General features: G+C 48.5%; 2 protein-coding genes across 4 annotated transcripts; one reads left to right on the top strand and one right to left on the bottom strand.

Moving 5' to 3' along the window:
* Positions 1–1867: 1867 nt before the first annotated feature.
* Positions 1868–8953, top strand: LOC309337023 (uncharacterized protein). 3 transcript variants are annotated; one of them, XM_081853653.1, is made up of 4 exons: positions 1868–1974; positions 3307–3442; positions 4041–4171; positions 7352–8953. In XM_081853653.1, the coding sequence occupies exons 3-4, from the start codon at positions 4138–4140 to the stop codon at positions 8548–8550; spliced, it is 1233 nt and encodes a 410-aa protein (XP_081709779.1). In that variant the 5' UTR covers positions 1868–1974; positions 3307–3442; positions 4041–4137; the 3' UTR covers positions 8551–8953. The 3 variants fall into 3 exon arrangements, with proteins under 3 accessions (XP_081709779.1, XP_081709780.1, XP_081709778.1); XM_081853654.1 differs by lacking the exons at positions 1868–1974; positions 3307–3442 and having other exon boundaries at positions 3939–4171; positions 7352–7482; positions 7522–8953; XM_081853652.1 differs by lacking the exons at positions 1868–1974; positions 3307–3442 and having other exon boundaries at positions 3939–4171.
* A 4993-nt stretch (positions 8954–13946) lies between these two features.
* LOC309336798 (zinc finger protein 213-like) lies at positions 13947–18161 on the bottom strand. The gene is made up of 3 exons (XM_081853141.1): positions 17030–18161; positions 16014–16143; positions 13947–14999 (listed from the first exon to the last, which is right to left on the bottom strand). Exons 1-3 carry the CDS (start codon positions 17837–17839, stop codon positions 14224–14226), a joined length of 1716 nt encoding a protein of 571 aa, XP_081709267.1. The 5' UTR covers positions 17840–18161; the 3' UTR covers positions 13947–14223.
* Positions 18162–21628: the final 3467 nt, after the last annotated feature.

The raw sequence follows: 21628 nt of genomic DNA, 5'->3' as shown, positions 1-21628 counted from the left end.
TGGACTGTCACACCAGAGTGGTGCATGTTCTAGTTATCTCCCGCTTGGACTACTGCAATGTGCTCTACGTGGGGCTACCTTTGAAGGTGACCTGGAAACTGCAATTAATCCAGAATGCGGCAGCTAGACTGGTGACTGGGAGCGACAGCCGAGACCATATAACACCGGTCTTGAAAGACATACATTGGCTTCCAGTACGTTTCTGAGTGTTGGTGCTGACCTTTAAAGCCCTAAACGGCCTTGGCCCAGTATACCTGAAGGAGTGTCTCCACCCCCATCGTTCAGCCCGGACACTGAGGTCCAGCGCCGAGGGCCTTCTGGCGGTTCCCTCACTGCGAGAAGCAAAGCTACAGGGAACCAGGCAGAGGGCCTTCTCGGTAGTGGCGCCCTCCCTGTGGAACACCCTCCCACCAGATGTCAAAGAGATAAACAACTACCTGACATTTAGAAGACATCTGAAGGCAGAAGTTTTTAATGTGTGACATTTTTAATCTTTGTTGGAAGCCGCCCAGAGTAGCTGGGGAAACCCAGCCAGATGGGCGGGTACAAACAAACAAACAAACAAACAAATACCTGCTAAGACATCACCTTGCCAACAAAGGTCCGTATAGTTAAAGCCATGGTTTTCCCAGTAGTGATGTATGGAAGTGAGAGCTGGACCATCAAGAAGGCTGATCGCCGAAGAATTGATGCTTTTGAATTAAGGTGCTGGAGGAGATTCTTGAGAGTCCCATGGACTGCAAGAAGATCAAACGTATCCATTCTTAAGGAAATCAGCCCTGAGTGCTCACTGGAAGGACAGATCCTGAAGCTGAGGCTCTAATACTTTGGCCACCTTATGAGAAGAGAAGACTCCCTGGAAAAGACCCTGATGCTGGGAAAGATGGAGGGCACAAGGAGAAGGGGATGACAGAGGACAAGATGGTTGGACAGTGTTCTCGAAGCTACAAACATGAGCCTGACCAAACTGCGGGAGGCAGTGGAAGGCGTGCTCTGGTCCATGGGGTCACGAAGAGTCGGACACGACTAAACGACTAAACAAACAAACAAACATTTTAACCTGCTTGCAGTGATTCTTCATATAACCTACAAACTTTTTCCAACGGATAAAGGATCTCTTAAGCATATGCAGAGCACCTTTATCCAGATGGGGAACTGCTACTTTTCTCCCTTTCTTGGGGGCTGCCTGCAGTATCCCACAGCATGTGAAGAGTGCTTTTTTTTGTAAGCGGCAGAATCATTTCCCCCCTTTGTGGGGGGAAGAAGATCTATAGGCAGATGGCCTGTGAGCATGTGCAGAGTGCTTTCCTGCAGAGATTAATGCTCCCCACTTTCTGTCTGGGCAAACAAACAAAAAAACATACGCAAAGCGCCTTTCTTCAGATAGGGAATGCAGCTCCTGCCCCAAATCAGGAAAGATGGGTGGGAGCCATGCTTGGAAAAATCAAAGGCTGTTTTTTATATATCTGTATTTTTAAAATATATATATAGCTCATTAAAAAAAAAGACTGACTTTCAACAATCATACATTCGTAAATCCATTAAAAAAAAAAATCAGAGCTCAACTACTGATTGATTGGCATCGGCCTGTCTCGGGAGACAACGGAGGAGCGAGCCCAATTATCACAGAAGAATCTTCTTAATTGCCTGCATAGGCTTGGCTACAGAACAAAGTTTTTGCGGGCATTTAAAGGTTAATGGAGAAGACGCCCGCTGAATATCTATTGGCTGAGCATTCTGCAGGGACGGGGGCGGTGCCAGAAGTGACCAACCGCGTCCCTCCAAAGGGGTCAGTGAACGCAGGAGAGGAGGCAGAGGGAGAGAAAGATTTCCGGTTGCCAATGGAAGGAAGCAGGAGCCCCGCATCCTCTGGCTGCCTTCAAATGGGAACCTGAATAGGCGTCAGCTCTGAATGTCCTGCCCAGTTTGTGAAGTTGGGGAGGAGGGAGATGAACAGCTGGGCGCGCCTTTGGGGTACAGGGGCGAAAGGGGGCTTCTCCTCCAAAAATGTAGGGATTTGGGCATTGCAAGAGAAGAAAAGCAAACCCTGCACACAGTGGCGTAGCGTGGGTTATCAGCACCGGGGCAAGGCAAGTAATTTGCGCCCCCTAACCCATGGATTTGCGCCCCCTAACCCGTGGATTTGCGCCCCCTAACCCGTGGATTTGCGCCCCCTAACCCGTGGATTTGCGCCCCCTAACCCGTGGATTTGCGCCCCCTAACCCGTGGATTTGCGCCCCTAACCCGTGGATTTGCGCCCCCTAACCCGTGGATTTGCGCCCCCTAACCCGTGGATTTGCGCCCCCTAACCCGTGGATTTCCCTAACCCCCAGATGTTGCGCCCGGTGCGGCCGGCCCCCCTTGCACCCCCACGCTACGCCACTGCCTGCACACATCTGGAGCGGAGTCCCTAAGACAGCTGGATGGCACCTTGTGCGCCTGCTTCCCGAAACTCCTGCAGCCAAGCTGGTACCAAACGTCTTGCTCTGCTTTCCTTTGGACCCCCATCAGCGAGGCTGGGGGGGGGTGGTCTTGCCATCTGGGCAGCCCAAGACCTCCACTGCCCTGGCTTGCACCCCAGGGAGGTGGCCTTGGCATAGCTGTCAACTTTTCCCTTTCCTTGCGAGGAATCCTATTCGGAATAAGGGAATTTCCCTTAAAAAGGGGAAAGGTTGACAGCTATGGGCTTTGGTGCTGCTAACACAGCGATTTTACTTCAGCCCCCCCCCCCCAGGAGCGCTCCATTGTCTCGCAAGACAGATGGATGCCAAAACAACTAACTAACTAACTAACCATTAAAGGATATTTTCATAATTTCCTGCATAGGATTGGCAGCATAGAAAGGTTTTCAGCAGGCGTTCGAAGGCTGAGGCAAAAGGCACCCACTGAATCTCTGTTGTTGTTGTTGTTGTTGTTGTTGTTGTTGTTGTTGTTGTTGTTGTTGTTAATAATAATAATAATAATAATAATAATAATAATAATAATTTATATCCTGCCCTTTCCAGCTGAAGCCGGGCTCAGAGCGGCTGTTTGTGGAATACTCCCCAACTGGGCTGATGATACTCAAGATGTCAGTTAGCCTTGGTGAAGACTTGATGTTTTCCTCCCAAAAAAAGTTTTTGATTTGAGTTTCCATTGAAATGAGGCTGCATTTTAATGTTTTAATGTTGTATTTTAATCTTGTTTTTAAGTTGTATTTCAATCAATTCGTTTTTATATCAATTGTTAGCTGCCCTGAGACTGGTCTTGGCTGGGGAGGGTGGGGTATAAATAAGATTTATTCTTATTCTTATTTCTTCCTGTCAGGTGACCCTCATCAACTCAGAGGACAACCAGTGATGCTCCTGCAGATTCTCCCTGCCGGGTTTGTTTAGAGTTTGTTACAGGCGGACAACCTCCACACGAGATTTGTGCTCTCCTCTCCTGCTCATTCCAGCAGCAGGTGCGTAACTGGCCCTTGAGCAAAGTGTTGGTTTCTTCCAAAAGCAAATGGGTACAAGGTAAAAAAGGTGAAAGGTAAAGGACCCCTGGATGGTTAAGTCCAGTCAAAGGAGACCATGGGGTTGCGGCACTCATCTCACTTTCAGGCCGAGGGAGCCGGTGTTTGTCCACAGACAGCTTTCCGGGTCATGTGGCCAGCAGGACTAAACCGCTTCTGGCGCAACGGGACACCGTGACGGAAACCAGAGCATACAGAAATGCTGTTTACCTTCCCGCCGCAGCGCTACCTATTTATCTACTTGCACTGGTGTGCTTTCGGACTGCTAAGCTGGCAGGAGCTGGGACAGAGCAACGGGAGCTCATCCTGTCGCAGGGATTCGAACTGCCGACCTTCTGATCATGAAGCCTAAGATTCTCAGTGGTTTAGACCACAGCACCACCCGCTTCCCTTTCCACCTCGTGCTGCAGCCCAAGTGCTGGCAGGAGTGAGACCACTGTTATTACCGAACCTTGAGGATTATTTGGCCAGATGACTCTGTGTGTAAGTGTTTCGGTCCTGTAGGAAAATACTAGGAGAGAATTTTCTTTCTTTCTTTTAGGGTCTGTTGATCTTTGAGGCGACAGCTGTGTATTTATTTCCCTGAGGAGGAGCGGGTGTTACTGGATCCAGGGCACAGAGCCTTGTGCAAGGAAGTCATGGAGGAGGAACAGGGGAGTGTAGCTTCTCTAGGTAAGAACAGCTGCTTGTGGGCTTTTTCAGAGCCATCTGGTTGGGCTCTGTGAAAGCCAACAAGGTTTTTCATATTAGGGACTAGGTAAAGGTAAAGGGACCCCTGACCAGTCGTGGCAGACTCTGGGGTTGCGGCGCTCATCTCGCTTTATTGGCCGAGGGAGCGGGTGTACAGCTTCCGGGTCATGTGGCCAGCATGACTAAGCCGCTTCTGGCGAACCAGAGCAGCACACGGAATCGCCATTTACCTTCCTGCTGGAGTGGTACCTATTTATCTACTTGCACTTTGATGTGCTTTCGAACTGTGAGGTTGGCAGGAGCAGGGACCGAGCAATGGGAGCTCACCCCGTCGCGGGGATTTGAACTGCCAACCTTCTGATCGACAAGTCCTAGGCTCTGTGGTTTAACCCACAGCACCACCTACGTCCCCTAAATTAGGGACTAGCCATACCTAATGGCTGCTAGTCATCATGGCCACGTTCTGTCTCCATTGTCTGAGGCAGCGTGCTTCTGAATACCTAGGAATCACAAATGGGGAGAAAGCAGTTGTTCTACCAAGTGAAGGAGATAACGAGGCTTTCAAGTTTTATTATTGTTTTTTGTTTTAAAAAGGGCTATCTAAGGTATCTAACTGTTGGAGATGCACTAGGGATAATGCTTCTCTAAAACATGTGTTCTTTTCATTGTCCTGTATTGAAAAAATTTGGGCAGATAGTAACTGAAACGATCAACAGAACTGTACATTTATAGAGCAAAATATCCTCTTGAATTTTATACCGAGCATATGAAAACTTACAAAAGGACAATACGAGTGGCCTCTCCGAGCCCTGAACACAGCAAAAAGACTGATACTGATGAATTGGAAAAAATAAAAATGCGGCTCCCTTCTATGATTGAAGACTTATACTCGTAGCGTACAAACCACTTGCATATAAGCACAGACTTGCCATGGACAAATTCAATGATATCTGTAATCCATTCTTACAAGTACTGTAAGAGGTTAAGATCTGGTGAAGTACAGCTTTGTAAAGTATAGTTTTGGGGTTGTTGTTTTCTCCTCCCCCCTTTACTTTATAATAATATAATAAAAAGTTATTATTTATACCCCGCCCATATGGCTGAGTTTCCCCAGCCACTCTGGGTGGCTCCCAATCAAGTGTTAAAAACAATACAGCATTAAATATTAAAAACTTCCCTAAACTTTCCCTTCTACGTGGGTTATGATTCTACACCAGTGTGGTGTAGTGGTTAAGAGCGGTGGACTCGTAATCTGGTGAACCAGGTTCGATTCCTCGCTCCTCCACCTGCAGCTGCTGGGTGACCTTGGGCCAGTCACACTTCTTTGAAGTCTCTCAGCCCCACTCACCTCACAGAGTGTTTGTTTGGGGGGGGGGAGGGAAAGGAGAATGTTAGCCGCTTTGAGACTCCTTCGGGTAGTGACAAAGCGGGATATCAAATCCAAACTCCTCCTCCTCCTCCTCCTCCTCCTCCTCTTCTTCTTCTTCTTCTTCTTCTTCTTCTTCTCTCTCTCTCTCTCTCTCTCATTAATTAATTAGTTTAACTTTTATTGTTGTTTCTGACACATTAAGTCAATCAAATGACTCACTGCCACGATCGTGCACAATGCAAAAGCCACGGAGGTGAATCGGACATTTAGCAGGGAGGCCCCCGCACCCCTTGTTGAATCTCTAAGCAAAGATTGCCCCCAAGCCTTTCTGCATCTGATAAGTAGTTGGGGAAAAAAGACAAGGATGCTCTAGACTTCCCCAAAAAGTGGTGGAACTCTTCTTTGTGTGTGTCAAGTTCTCACTGCAGGGTTCAAGTATGGTGGCCCACACCCAGTTCTCAATTGGTCAGACTTTATTCAGTAATGCATTAACATTCAGAGTTCAAAGAGTCTGCAGGAACATTCTCGTTAGGACACACACTAAATATATGCCATATTAACTCATTACTCTCTTCACAACCTCCTCCTGCCACCACAGCACTTCACCACCTCCAACCCATCCCTGAAAACACTTCCTCAACCCATTTCTTACTGTCTGTATTAGAACCCTCCTTGTACCTCATCTGGAGTTGTTTTTCAATTTAACATTCAGCCGTTCGATTCCTCCTAAACTGGCTCCTACCTCTTTTGTGGTCAGATCACATTCTTGGGCATGTGACACTGCCCTCACTGGTAAGGATCCTAAGAAAAAAATCTACCTCATTTGGCTAACAGATTGAGGTTGAGGTCAAGACAGAAGTACTGTTTTTGGGAGACGGGGTGGGCTGGTGTGGGGGACTCCCTGATCCTGAAAGGGGCAACTGTGCCCATGAAGGACCAGGTGCACAACCTGGGAGTCGTTTTGGACTCTCAGCTGTCCATGGAGGCGCGGGTCAGTTCTGTGTCCAGGGCGGTTGTCTACCAGCTCCATCTGGTACACAGGCTGAGACCCTACCTTCCCACGGACTGTCACGTCAGAGTGGTGCATGCTCCGGTTACCGCCCGCTTGGACTACTGCAATACGCTCTACGTGGGGCTACCTTTGAAGGTGACCCAGAAACTACAACTAATCCAGAACGCGGCAGCTAGACTAGTGACCGGGAGTGGCCGCTGGGATCATATAACACCAGTCCTGAAAGACCTACATTGGCTCCCAGTACGTTTCCAAGCACAATTCAAAGTGTTGGTGCTGACCTTTAAAGCCCTAAATGGCCTCAGCCCAGTATACCTGAAGAAGTGTCTCCACCCCTATCGTTAAGCCCAGACACTGAGGTCCAGCGCCGAAGGCCTTCTTGCGGTTCCCTCCCTGCCGGCAGAGGGCCTTCACGGTAGTGGCGCCCTCCCTGTGGAACGCCCTCCCACAAGATGTCAAGGAAATAAACAACTATGGTATATGGCTTTTAGAAGACATCTGAAGGCAGCCCTGTTTAGGTTTAGTTTTTAATGTTTGATGTTTTATTGTGTTTTTAATATTCCGTTGGGAGCTGCCCAGAGTGACTGGGGAAACCCAGCCAGATGGGTGGGGTATAAGTAAATAATAATAATAATAGGCTTGAAAGCAGAGGCTGACCCCTATCAGGGATAGCGTGGTAGCGACCTGCATTGTGGTTCCTGCATTGAGCAAGGGGCTGGACTGAATGACCTTTGGAGGTGCCTTCCAACTCTAATCAGGATTCTCTCTTTTCCCTCTGCAGCAACTGGGCAGAGCAGTGAGGATTACAAAGATCCAGTTGGGGTGTCCTTGGAACCCGTCAAGGATGAAGAGGGAGAAGAGACCTTTAGGGATCAAGAAATGTGGAGGAGGCAGGGCAGAAACGAAGTAGACGTCTGTGAAATCCCTATCCAAAGAGCGCACACAGAGGAGAAACCACTGGCCTGTGGTAATAGCTTCAGTCGCAGCGCAAACCTCATGTCTCATCAGATAATCCACAAGGGAGAGAGAAAAGTTCAGGGTCTGGAATTTGGAAAGGACTTTGGTCAAAGCAAACACCAAGCTTCACACCAAGCAATTCTTGGGAGAGAGAAACATCGTAAATGTCTGGAATGCGGAAAGAGCTTCAGTCGAAGCACAAACCTTACTAAACATCTAAGAACTCACACAGGGGAGAAACCGTTTAAATGCCTGGAGTGTGGGAAGCATTTTAGTCAGAGCTCAAACCTGATTTCCCATCAAATAATTCACACCGGGGAGAAGCCCTATCAGTGTTTGGAGTGTGGCAAGGCCTTCAGTCAGAACACAAACCTTACCAAGCACGGGAGAATCCACACGGGGAAGAAGCCTTTCAAATGCCTGGAGTGCGGAAAGAGCTTCAGTCAAAGCTCAGACCTCATTTCCCATCAGAGAATACACACGGGCGAAAAGCCATTTAAATGCCCGGAGTGTGGGATGTGTTTCAGTCAGAGCACGGCCCTTACGAAACATGACAAAATCCACACGGGAGAGAAGCCGTACAAATGTCTGGAGTGCGGAAAGAGCTTCAGCTGGAGAAAAAACCTTACTTCACATCAAAGAATCCACACACAGGAGAGGCCGTACAAATGCCCAGAGTGTGGGAAAAGCTTCAGTCAGAGCACAAACCTTATTAAGCATGAGAGGATCCACACAGGGGAGAAACCCTATAAATGCTTGGAGTGCGGCAAGACCTTTACTGTGAGCACGAGCCTTACGTCACATCAGAGAATCCACACAGAGGGGAAGCCCTATAAATGCCCCGACTGTGGCAAGAGCTTCAGTAGGGGCACAAACCTTGAGAAACACAAAAGAATTCATGCTGGAGAGAACCATTTAAATGTCTGGAGTGTGGAAAGAGCTTCCGTTGAAGAGGAGACCTTCCTTCCCATCAAAGAATTCACCCAGGAGATATGCTGTTTAGATGCCTGGAGGGCAGAATGAGCTCCAGTCAAGAGAACCATCTTTAAATAGTAAATTTAGGAACCATTTTAATGCCTGGAACGTGGGGAAAGCTTCAGGTCAAGAACAATGCATGCTAATGATCTAAGAAACCTGGATTGTGGAAGGAGTTTCAGTTAGGGCCCATCCCTTAATTTCCATCAAAATGTTCATTACATTGAATTTTCCAAAATATATATTTTAAAGTGTCTATTTTATTTATTCAGGGTGCTAAGGGTGTCATGGAGATGGTTTTGGTTAAGAGCAGCCTGCTTTTCACACTGTCCATATTTCTGTCGATTCTTTTGATAGATGTTCTTGTAGTTTGTTGGTAGGTGTGTAAGTGATGAAAAAGCAACAGGTGGCAAAATAAGGCTGTGCTTCCTCTTTTTCCAATATTTCCAATAAAATATTAGGAAAAACATTAGGAAGAACTTCCTGACAGTAAGAGCTGTTTGACAGTGGAATTTGCTGCCCAGGAGTGTGGTGGAGTCTCCTTCTTTGGAGGTCTTTAAGCAGAGGCTTGACAACCATATGTCAGGAGTGCTCTGATGGTGTTTCCTGCTTGGCAGGGGGTTGGACTCGATGGCCCTTGTGGTCTCTTCCAACTCTAGGATTCTATTATTCTATTCTATGAAATACTTCCAAATGTTTTTTGTTTTTGTGGTCTTCCATCTCTTAGGACTCATCTAGACCAGTGTTTCCCAACCTTGTGCCTCCAGCTGTTTTTGGACTACAATTCCCATCATCCCTTGCCACTGGTCTTGCTAGTCAGGGATGATGGGAGTTGTAGTTCAGAAACAGCTGGAGGCACAAGGTTGGGAAACACTGATCTAGACAATACATTTTCCAGTTGGGCTTGGCTGGGATTTTAATTTAGACGTTTCATCTGTGGGGAGCCCTCAGTCCAATGCTGGGAAGGGGGGGCTGATCCTTTCTGTCCTACTCGGCTCCCCTCCATCAGCAGCTGCCTCCCTGCCTCTTCTTGTCCCACTGGTCGCCCTTTGAGGTTGGAGGGTCTCCACGTGGGGCGACCTCCCTCCCCAAAGCGCATTTTCCACCAATCCTCCATTGCAGTCTTGCCTCCCCACTGCCTGCAAAAGATACTCACCAGATTCTTCCCTGGATGGGAAAGACAAAGGGCTGTTTCTGCTCCCTTCCCAGAGGAGGTAGCAGATCAGGAAGAGCCATAATTCCTTCTTTCCAGAGGCCTTTCTAGAAATGCAGACCTAGTCCAAGGGTCAAAGGGGGACAGACTGAAGCCTCAATGGGAAAACGACATATGTCTCTCTCCCATCTTAGGTTCTTTCCCATCTCAATCAAGTTGCGAAAACGTTTAACTCCCAATTCTCACTCCAGATTCAATCATCTGGAGCCGACCCAACTCTGGTCAGTCAGTTTTATGGTGCATACCGTATTTTTCACTCTATAAGACACACATTTTCCCCTCCAAAAATTAAAGGGAAATGTGTGTGCGTCTTATGGAGCGAATGCAGGCTCCTTGGCTTCAGCGATAGCAATGCGAAGCCTCCGAAGCGCAGTGGGAGCACTCCCGCTGCGCTCCGGAGGCTTCAGGTTCCTTTCGCTGAAGGGTAGGTGCCCCTTCAGCTAAGCGGGAGGAGAAATGGAAGGGGCTCCGTTTCTCCTGCTGCTTCGCTGAAGGGGCGCTGAGCAGAGAGGGGGGTATTTTTTTTCTTGTTCTCCCCCTCTAAAACAAGGTGCGTCCTATGGTCGGGTGCATCCTATAGAGCGTAAAATACGGCAATTCACCCCGACTTGCTTGCACGATATTCGCTGGTGGGATATAAGGCCTTCGTATGATGACATGAAGATAGTGTTGGGAATATGAATACGTGCAGCTTCACACAGAGTCAATTAGCCGACAGCCAAGGCAATGTAGAGGAGTGTAATCTGCCTGGTGATACAGAGGAATGGAGACAGCTCCATGATTGGTCAAGCTCTCACAGGAATAATGATTTATGGCCTACTAACTGGAATGTGTTAGTTGGAGTGGCTAGTGTAGGAGTTAGAGGTTGAGAGTTGTGAGTCGTGTAAGAGAGAGCAAGTCAAAGATCCGTGTTCTGTTCCTGTAAATAGTCCACTGTATATAATAAACACCTATAACTACAAGTTACTGGTTCCTGCTTCGTCCATCCTGTCTGCAGCCAGTTGCCAATTGCTTCCATGGACTCTGCGCATACTCTGCTAGGTCTGGCTAAGGCCCTGCAACAACTCAGAAAGTTGCGAAACACCAATAGAATCATAGAATCCTAGAGTTGGAAGAGACCACAAGGGCCATGGAGTCCAACCCCCTGCCAAGCAGGAAACACCATCAGAGCACTCCTGACATATGGCTGTCAAGCCTCTGCTTAAAGACCTCCAAAGAAGGAGACTCCACCCCACTCCTGGGCAGCAAATTCCACTGTCCAACAGCTCTTACTGTCAGGAAGTCCTTCCTAATGTTTAGGTGGAATCTTCTTTCTTGTAGTTTGGAACCATTGCTCCGTGTCTGCTTCTCTGGAGCAGCAGAAAACAACCTTTCTCCCTCCTCTATGTGACATCCTTTTCTATATTTGAACATGGCTATCATATCCCCCCTTAACCTCCTCTTCTCCAGGCTAAACATGCCCAGCTCCCTTAGCCGTTCCTCATAAGGCATCGTTTCCAGGCCTTTGACCATTTTGGTTGCCCTCCTCTGGACATGTTCCAGTTTGTCAGTGTCCTTCTTGAACTGTGGTGCCCAGAACTGGACACAGTACTCCAATAGATAACCCGCAGCTTTTATTTTCCCCAGTCCCATTCCTAATGTTCTTCAATCTTCCACGTGGTCCTTCTGCAAAGGTAGTGAATGTATACAGGGCATACAGATTTCCTATGCAGTAATTCCAAAGATAAATCTTGGCGCAGCATCAAGGGAGCCAGGGAGCTACCAGGCTCAATTCAGTGGGTTGGTACTAGCGTATAAAGCCCTAAACTGCTTGGGATCCAAATTCCTAATAAAGCGGTACTCCCAATATCAACCATCTTGGGACCTACAATCTTTCGGTGGTGCCACCGCCAGGTGTTGCCTGGTCGGCGTTCAACCTTGACATGGCCTTCTCGGTGGTGGCACCTGTTTACTATTTATTTAATTAATTATTTTGCATACCGCTCTTCATCTGAAGATCCCAGGGCACTTCACGGCATAAAAATGAAGAACAAAAGCACAAAGTACAAATAAGAATAAGAACAAAACAAGCCAATCACTCTCCCCACACAGTACCCATAGGTCAAAGAAAGCGAAAGATCATGCAGCTCCACAGTCATAAATCAACACAGCTCACAGTCAAATTCCTCTTTTTTTAAAAAAAAAAACACAACAAAAACTTTTAATGGAGTTTGTATTTCCTTGGATACATATTTCAAATCTATTTAATTAGTGTAGCGATTGTTAAATTCCACTTTGACTGTTGTTTTGTTTTTTCCATGTTCCAGAAGTGTGGCAAACCTTAAAGTTCCTAGACTTTATTATTGACCATTTTAACATTTATGTAAAAATTATGCTGAAATTCTGGGGGTTTTTTTTACTATGAGGGAACACCACCAACCGCTGGTGTTTTTAGCGACTGTAGAGCTTTCTTCAGGGAACTGCTTCCCATTGTAAGGATAAAGACCAGGGCCGCATTCTCTTGTGGAGAACTTTTTGAGGGCCACGTCCCAGCAGGGGACTATAGAGTCAAGGGTTTGCACCCACCCAAACCCCTCTTTATCCACCCCAAGCAACCAAGAACATCCTGCGGCCAGGAAAAAGCACTTGAGATGATGGAGCAGGGCTGACAAGGAGTGCGTGTTGGAATATTATACAAAGAACTTGAGAATTGGTCTGGAACAGGTTCCCCACCTCAGGCCCGGTAAAGACTTTCAAAACATGGCATTTTGGTACACATGTTAGGTCCAGGCAGAAAGACTCATACTCCGTTGTGTTTATTATTAACGGGAACTTTCTTACAGACATACAGCAGCTACATATAACTATCTGACTTTTGGAAGACATCTGAAGGCAACCCTGTATCAGGAAATTTTTAATGTCTGTTTTGTTTTACAATTTTTTTACGTGCTGCAAGCCGCCCAGAGTGGCTGGGAAACCAAGCCAAATGGGTGGGGTATTATTATTATTATTAAGCCTACAGAGTCCCAGTTAGTGCAGAGTGCGAATGTCGCTAACATATAAGGCAGGAAAAAACTAACAAGACATGGTTGGATGCTGTGCAAGAGAAGTAAAGCAATGGTTTGAAATTTATTTCAGCAAAGGAATGATCCAAAGGATCGTTGCCTCAGTCCCTACAAACACAGAAACACATACACACACTCTTTGAACAGATTGATCCAACAATTATTTTCACGTCAAGTAATGATCCAGGATCTATGCATTTCCTCAAGTCCAGCTCCCAGAAGGACAGGCATTTCTGACCGGTAGGTTCACCAATAAAGGTAAAAGGTAAAGGACCCCTGGACAGTTAAGTCCAGTCACTTTCAGGCCGAGGGAGCCGGTGTTTGTCTGCCGATGGCTTTTCCGGGTCATGTGGCCAGCATGACTAAACTGCTTCTGGCACGACGAGACACCATGACGAGTGCCAGAGCGCACAGAAAGGCCGTTTAGCTTCCTGATGCAGTGGTACTCATTTATCTACTTGCACTGGCGTGCTTTCGAACTGCTAGGTTGGCAGGAGCTGGGACAGAGCAACGGGAGCTCACCCCGTTGCAGGGATTCGAACCACCGATCTTCCGATCGGCAAGCCTAAGAGGCTTGGTGGTTTAGACCACAGCGCCACCTGTTCCCCCTTTCCCAGTTCACCAATAATCAATGCTAGGAGACAGGATCGCAAACAATATAAATTGTAGTATACAATTTCTTTAAAGAAATTGCGTACTACAGTTAATATTGCTTGCAGTCCTGTCTCCACTTCCATCATTCAGCCTAGACACTGAGGTCCAGCTCCGAGGGCCTTTTGGCGGTTCCCTCCCTGCGAGTAGTGAGGTTACAGAGAACCAGGCACAGGGCCTTCTCAGTGGTGGCACCCGTCCTGTGGAACACCCACACACACACACACACCAGATATCAAGGAGATAAACAATATTATATGACCTTACGTAGACATCTGAAAGCAGCCCAGTATTGGGAAGTTTTTAACATTTGATGTTTTATTGTGTTTTTATATTTCCCCGGAAGCTGCTCAGAGTGCCTGGGGAAACCCAGTGAGATGGGCGGCATATAAGTAATACAACTATTCTAATCAGGACTGATTAGAGGAGTTGGAGAGCCACAGGTTTTGCCGCTCCCGGGCTACAATTTTTTCCAGTTATTAAATATACCAAGAAAAAATCACACCAAGAAAGTATGTATTCTGACAATGGGTTTAAATTTGTAATCTCTGTTGGAGTTTGTAATCTCTATTTGAGTTTGTAATCCTTATCAGAATACATACTTTTGAACTGATTAGTTTTTGTTGCTATTGACTATTGATTTGTGAGTAGGGACCACTCCCACTGTTGAAACTTACAATGGCCTGAGTTCTTGGTGTCCTTTTTTCTTGGTATACCTGGAACACCTTCCGAAGCAGCCAAATCTGGACCAAAATAAAAATGTCACTCTCTGCCACGCCCCACACCTTCTTTGTAAAAGGAAGGTGGGCTAAACTAGGCCAAGCAGAAGGCTTTCTTGGAGCAGGATTGTTCTGTAGGTGGCCTGTCCCCCGTGTGGTTCCTGCGGTGGCGGACCAGGTGTGACTTGCTGATGAAGCCCTTCTCGCAGACAGTGCACTTGTAGGGCTTCTCGCCCGTGTGGGTCCTGCCGTGGGCCAGGAGGTTGGAGGTGCTGCTGAAGCTCTTTCCGCAAGCGCAACACCGATAGGGCTTCTCGCCGGTGTGGGTCCTCTCGTGGAGGATGAGGTGGGAGCTCTGGATGAAGCTCTTTCCGCAGAAGGAGCAGGCGTAGGGCTTCTCGCCCGTGTGGGTCCTCTCGTGCGTCACCAGGTGCGACCGGCGGCTGAAGGCCTTTCCGCAATAACCGCACTGGTACGGCTTCCCACGGAAGTGCGGGCTGTGTTTCCGGAAACCCTCCTTGCAACCGAGTTGCGTCCTGTCCTCACACGGGTAGGCCAACTCCTGGATTTCAACCGCTTTGTACTTCACGAACTCCGAATCGAAGCTTTCGCCAGATCCGCCGTCTGGCCCTGGAGGTTGCTGCCGCAGTGGGGTTTGATCAAGAGAGATCTCGCTTGTCCCGCAGGGAACAGATTCCCCCACCCGATTCCCCGGCCAGCTCGCCGGTGGCCTCTTTGGTTCGCCCTGACCCTCGGAGGTTTCGCCCTCTTTGCAAACCCGGACGACACTTTCCGTGACGGATGGTTCCACGTTGTCACGGCTTTCCTGGGGACGGTTTTGCCTGTCGCACTCACCCACTTGCATATAATCTGTTGATGTGATTAATAAGAATCATAAGCATTTTATTATTTATACCCCGCCCATGCAGCTGGGTTGACCCCCCCCCCTTTTAAACTTTTTTTTTTTTAGTAAAAAACCTAATCTTATACATGGAAAAGTACGGTATATAAATATACCATATGACTTCCCTTCTACCCCTGGTTCCTTTGCTTTTCTACTATTCCGCCTAATCCACATCTATTTCAACTCTACTGGATTTACTCAAAACCTGCTAAGCTATGTCTTTGTCTCTACTGGTTCTTAAAATATTCAGTAAACATTATCCATTGATGTTTATTGATGCTTCTAATGTTCCTTGTAAACCGCTTAGAGGTTTCACAACAATTAAGCGGAATATAAATTTTGCTGATTGAAATTAATTATAAATAAAGAAATAAAGCAAATTCTATGTTGATCAAGGTGTCTCCCCTGCCAGGTATGTTGGATTGCTATGTTTTGAAACAATTCCCCCCATTTGATTGTTATTGTTAATGGTGTATTGATTCACATTTTTGTTGTTCTTTCACAAGACATTTTGAGTGTTTTTTGTTTTAAATGGGACAGCAGCATACAAATAAAAAATGTAAATCATAGGGATCGTTGAAAAGAATTGACAACCAAAGAGGGTTACCGGGGGGTGGGATGTAACTCTCCGGGGGAGGGCAGGGTATAAATAAAATTTATTATTATTATTATTATTATTATTATTATTATTATTATTATTATTATTATTATCTATTCCACTGACTATAGGTGTGGGAGACAGGCAGAACGGTCTTTCCATTCTTCTGCTGGAAGAACAGAAACATTTGCCTCCTCCTCCTCTCTTTGAAAATTTTCCTTCTCAGTTGCTCATGACAAGGATTCCCTAATTAAAAAAAGATTCTGGTGTTTGCTTTCCCCCATCTCCTCCTCCTCCTCCTCCTCCTCCTCTCACCCCAGTCCCTTTTCCTTTTGTGCCACACCTTTTCGACTGCAAGCCTGAGATTGGGTATCCTCCTTACCTCGTGAGCTCGCGTCTCCAGAGCTGACCTCCTCCTTCGCTCTCCTCTCCTGCTGCCTCTGCCCCGTGTCGGTCAGAACCTGCGCCGGTTCGGAGAAGCCGTAGCCGTCCTCCTCAAAGTCTTCCTGAACCTGGAATGACAAGAAGTAACCAAACAAAGCCCTGCGTTGCAAAGAGAACGTCAGCAATATCTAGGCAACACGATGACCATGTACATACGCAATAGACAATCTTTATAGAATTCCTTTAAACCATAACAAGGACAAAATGAAATCTTTAGTCTCGAAGTCTCTGAAAATCTTTAAATGAAGCGAGGTACCAGACTTTGTACAGTGGTGCCTCGCAAGACGAAAAGAATCCGTTCCGCGATTCTCTTCGTCTAGCGGTTTTTTTGTCTTGCGAAGCAAGCCCATTGATGGCTTAGCGCTATTAGCGGCTTATCAGCTTAGCGGCTTAGAAAAGGGGGGGGGGAGGAAAAAAACCCCGCAGGAACTCGCAAGACATTTTCGTCTTGCGAAGCAAGCCCATAGGAAATTCGTTTTGCGAAGCGCCTCCAAAACGGAAAACCCTTTCGTCTAGTGGGTTTCCCATCTTGCGAGGCATTCGTCTTGCGGGGCACCACTGTACAATGAAAGACAAGCTGTGAAGCTTTGTGTATTCAGCAAATATGAGGTCCAACACTGAACAGTGATTCCGGATATTGACTACTGTTTCATAGAATTCATTGTCAGCATGGTGGGAGGATACAGAATTCCTTCATAAACTGAAAATATTTTTTTTCCATAAACTGAAAAATTTGTAAAATATGCAGGGATCGAACTTGCAACCTAGAGCGTACCACGCTCTAACCCACTGAGCTTTCTGAGTATACCATTGTCGAATACCACCCTATGTTGCTATGCGGACACCATTGAGATACAGTCAGGGCTGGTCCCAGGAGGCCTTGCAGCAGTTCCGCTTCCTCACCCCAAATTTTGTTGCTCTGGCCCTCAAAGCTCTCTGCCACAGCAGCCCCACCTGTTTCTGCGGCCTCTTGGCCTCTCGCTGCCTCAGCAAGAATTCCTCCGCCAGAGCCACTGCCTGGGAGCACGTTTCAGGCCCAACCTCCCTCACCCATCCCTGGACCTCGGGCGGCAAGACGGCCAGGAGCTGCTCCAGAATTAGCAGCTCCAGGATCTGCTCCTTGCTGTTCCTCTTCACTTTGAGCCACCGGTGGCAGACGTCTCGCAGGTGGCTGTAGGCCCCTCTCGGCCCCTCGGCCTCCTGGTAGCAGAAATGCCGGAAGCGGTGGCACCACCGCTCCCGGGCCAGGGTGTCCCGGTGCAAGATGGCCGCCTTCACTTTCCCATAATCCTCTCTGTCCCCAGCTTCCAAGCTGCCGAAGGCCTGCTCTGCTTCTCCACTGAGTGCTGGCAGGAGCCGGGCCGCCCACTCCTCCTGGGGCCACCGACAGGCTTTGGCCACTTGCTCGAAGGAGACCAGGAAGCCCTTGGCATCCTCCCAAGGGGTAGGCTCTTCTGGTGGGATCTCCCAGTGCGTGTGGTGGGACTCCACCATCTTCAAGAACTCCTGCCACTGGGATTCCCAGTGCTGAAGCAGCCCTGCGCCCGACTCCTGCTTCACCTTCTCTCCTGGTACCCTGGATTCAATGTCCCCCATCCTCAAAGTCCGGAAACCACAAAGGTCTCTCCCTCCTTCAACAAATTCCTCCCTCGTTGTAGGATCACCATGGTCTTGGTCTTCCATTTTCAGGCCCGTGGGCGGCCACTGCTTGAGCGCAGCCTGGACCACATCATCTGGCTCGTTCTTCCTTCGACCTGCGTCCATCTCCTCTCTCCCTTTCTCTCCCGGGGCTCCCAGACGCCGGTCGTGGGCGGCAGAGGTTCAACTCCAGGGCTTCTTCCCTCGGTGGTCCAGCCTGGCAAAGCCTCTTAAGATCCTCTGTTAACTGTCCGTCCGACGCCAAATCAGACTCCGAAGTGTGTTAGGCAGCAGCGAACGCCCAGCTGAAACACACAACAAAAGAACTGTGTTAAAATGGGGAAATACAGTGGTACCTCGGGTTACAGACGCTTCAGGTTACAGACTCCGCTAACCCAGAAATAGTACCTCAGGTTAAGAACTCTGCTTCAGGATGAGAACAGAAATTGTGCGGCAGCAGTCAGAGCCCCCATTAGCTAAAGTGGTGCTTCAGGTTAAGAACAGTTGCAGGTTAAGAACGGACCTCCAGAATGAATTAAGATCTTAACCCGAGGTACCACTGTATCCGAGATGTGAAAAAGGAGTCCTTTGGACTTTGCCCAACGCCATCGGGCACTGAACTGGGCCAGCTGGTCTTTATGAAAAGTAAATTTTTAAACGAATTGGCACCTGGGTTTGCTTCCCCTCCTTCCTCTTGGTCCCTTCCCCTTTGTGGAGACTTGTTTTTATTGATTGCATTGGAGGGGGAAGAATTTCTGGCTAAATATTTGTCAGAACCTCCTGGAACAGCCTCCCTCGGAAGGTTTTGGACTCTCCTTCATTGGAGACTTTTAAAAAGATGCTGGATGGCCATGGGTCAGGGGTGGGTGCTTCAGCTGTGATTATTGTGTTGCCCCGGGGGGTTGGACTAGATCAGTGTTTCCCAACCGGTGTTCCGCGGCACACTAGTGTGCCGCCGGACGTTGCCTAGTGTGCCGTGGGAGGGAGGCGGGCGAGTCGGGCTAATCCTCCGGCCCCGCTCCCCCGGGGAACGTGCCCCGTCATCCGCTTCTGCCTTGCTCCCTGTGACAGGAATTCCCCAAACTGCATCAGCATCTGCCGCTTGCCCAGCAGCCCCGGCGCTGCCTTGCGCCCGGCGCCCCCGCCATCCTCGGCGCAGGGAGCGAGGGGCGCGCAGGCAGGCGCTGCCCGGCGGAGCGACGGCTCCTTCCGAGCGGCTGGCAGTGTCTGGGCATGACTGGCCTCCCGCCTGGTCCCGCGGCGGCTGCAGACGCGGCCGAAGCAGCGCAGGGAAGGAGACGCCCGGCCGCCCCGCCCCGCCCCGCCCGCTCCCACTCTCTCTCGGCGGCCGGGGAGCGGGGCCAAAGCGGGCCCCCACCTGAGTGGCGGCTGCGTGAGCCAATAGGCGAGCTGGGGCAGAGGGGGAGGCGGGGCTCGGGAGAACAAAGGAGGGAGGGGGCACCCGGGAGAAGGGGGCGGGGCGGGAGGAGCGGGGAGCGCGGCGCTGCGCCCGGGACGCCCCAGTTCCGCCGGGCTTGAAGCCGGCGGCCTACCTCTGCTGGCCGTGGAAGGCAGCCGGGTCTGGGTCGCGCCCCGAGAGTGGCGGGGTCCGCGCACAGCCTGCCCTCCAGGCTGGGAAGTGGCTCCTAGGCTCCGCCTGAAGCCACGCAGAGCCCGCAAGGCGCCCTCGGCGCAACTTGGCCGGGGCAAAAGGCGAAGCTCTGGAGGGAAAGGCGGCCGGATTCCCCTCCTCGGCGGGTCCGGTGGTCTCCCACCTCCTCTGAGGAAGGGTCTCTTCTTCAGCTTTTCTGATCCTTCGTTGCCCCGTTGGGAGAAGCCGAAATAAATAATGGCCGTGCCATTAAAGTTCTCTCTTTTATAAAAGGGATCCTAATAGAATCGTAGAGTTGGAAGGGATCCCCAGGGCTATCCAGTACTGTACAACCCCTGCAGTGCAGGAATCTCAGCCATAGCATCCATGGCAGACAGACATCCCACCTCTGCTTAAAAACCTCCAAGAAGGGAAAAACCTCCCGAGGGAGACCATTCCCCTGTTGAACAGCCCTTACCAGCAGAAAGTTCTTTCCCATGTTTAGTCAAAATCTTTATTGTAACGTGAATCCACTGGTTCGAGTCCTACCTTCTCTACCTTCTATGCTGTTACTATTTTATTTTATTTTTTTTACATAAAGTAAAAAGTGACCTTTCCCCATCTGGCATGGTGGTGTGCCTCGAGATTTTTTTCATGAAACAAGTGTGCCTTTGCCCAAAAAAGGTTGGGAAACACTGGACTAGATGACCCTCGGGTCCCTTCCAATTCTATAATATGATTCTATGTGGGGGTTGTTTTTTTTAAAAAAAGATTTGTTTGTTTGCTTTTCAAATCAAAGTTTTACAATCACACATCCAATATACAGCATAGACACAAGATTCCAAAGAATCTCCTGGACTTTCCTCCTCCCTTTTGGGAGTCCTATTGTTAGTCATTTCCTCCTGCACCTTTTATGATAATCCAAATCTTTGGCATCTCCATTATGTTCAAAATCCATCATTAACCCACAACTGTTAATCCACGATTCTGTGTATGTAAGCTATTCTGGGAGCCTTTCTGGCTGAAGAACAGGTATAAAATTGTAATTAATGAATTAATAGAATCTCTCGATGCCAGGGGTTAAACTGGAGGCCTTCTGGCTGTATTTTTTAATTCAGGTATCACCACCTACAGCTAATATAGTAGATAAAATGCATGCTATAAAAACCCATTGAGCTGTGTGTGTATGACTTATCATGCAATCCCATACATATCCACTGAGAAGTAAAGGTAAAGGTAAAGGGACCCCTGTCCATTTGGTCCAGTCGTGGCCAACTCTGGGGTTGCGGCGCTCATCTCGCTTTATTGGCCGAGGGAGCCAGCATGCAGCTTCCAATGTAGCCAGCATGACTAAGCCACTTCTGGCGAACCAGAGCAGCGCACAGAAACACCGTTTCCCTTCCCGCCGGAGCGGTACCTATTTTTCTACTTGCACTTGACGTGCTTTTGAACTGCTAGGTTGGCAGGAGCAAGGACGGAACAAAACTCCCATTAAATTCAATGAAGCTTACTCCCCAAAAGCTGGGCACAAAATTGAAGCCCTGTTTTTTGCTTTTGTTTTAAGGAATTCCTTGCTTTTCAAACTTGCTTTAGCTTGCTCTCGTTATACAATGACGTCTATTTTAATATTATTATTATTTTGTCAGTAATCTTTGGATCGTTACTTCCATTATTGCAACATGCCTTTCCTAGTGCATTCCTTGTGATTCTGTGAGGCACTTTGAAATCATACAGAAAGAAAAGCTGGGTAGAAATGTTGTAATAAAGTGAAATAATCCCAGTGTGGACTGAATACCAGTTACTGAGAATCGCAAGAGGGGATCATGCAGCGGTGCTAAGGTTCTGCTAGCAGAATTCCCATTGGGGCATTGGGTTGGCCCCTGTGAGAATCATAGGGTTGGGATCCTGAGGGTCATCTAGTCCAACCCCCCTGCAATGCACAAATCTCAACTAAAGCATCCCTGACAAATGTCCATCCAATCTCTGCTGAAAAACCTCCATGGAAGGAGAGTCCACAAGGGAGTCCCCATTCCATGGTCAAAGGCTCTTACTATCAGAAAGTTATTTCTGATGTTTAGTAGGAATATCCTTCCTTGTGACTTGAAGCCATGGGTTCGAGTCCTACCATCCAGAGCAGGAGGAAACAATCTTGCGCCATCTTCCACAGGACAGCCCTTGGGAGGTTTGAACATTTGAAATCAACAGTACAAATCTGAAGATGCGAAGTGCGCACAGCACTCAGCTAGAAAGAGCGACGGCCTCCCACTTCATCTCAGGGTGGAGGGTTCGAGCCCCACGCTGGGCACAAAGGTTGCATTTTTTCC

This window comes from Podarcis erhardii, assembly GCF_964252035.2.
Source record: "Podarcis erhardii genome assembly, chromosome: 2".
NCBI classification, from domain to species: Eukaryota; Metazoa; Chordata; class Lepidosauria; order Squamata; family Lacertidae; genus Podarcis; species Podarcis erhardii.
The sequence above is the reverse complement of the archived record's forward strand: the minus strand, read 5'-3'. Positions and strand labels throughout refer to the sequence as shown.

What these genes read in the sequence shown, in the direction of transcription:
- LOC309337023 (XM_081853653.1), top strand. Translation starts at nt 4,138, where the DNA reads ATGGAGGAGGAACAGGGGAGTGTAGCTTCTCTAG. An exon ending in GGGGAGTGTAGCTTCTCTAG is followed by an intron (nt 4,172 to 7,351) that starts GTAAGAACAGCT and finishes TTCCCTCTGCAG; the next exon opens with CAACTGGGCAGAGCAGTGAG.
- LOC309336798 (XM_081853141.1), bottom strand. Translation starts at nt 17,839, where the DNA reads ATGGACGCAGGTCGAAGGAAGAACGAGCCAGATGATGTGGTCCAGGCT. An exon ending in CCAAGAGGCCGCAGAAACAG is followed by an intron (nt 16,144 to 17,029) that starts GTGGGGCTGCTG and finishes TTGTCATTCCAG; the next exon opens with GTTCAGGAAGACTTTGAGGA. An exon ending in TGGAGACGCGAGCTCACGAG is followed by an intron (nt 15,000 to 16,013) that starts GTAAGGAGGATA and finishes TCACATCAACAG; the next exon opens with ATTATATGCAAGTGGGTGAG.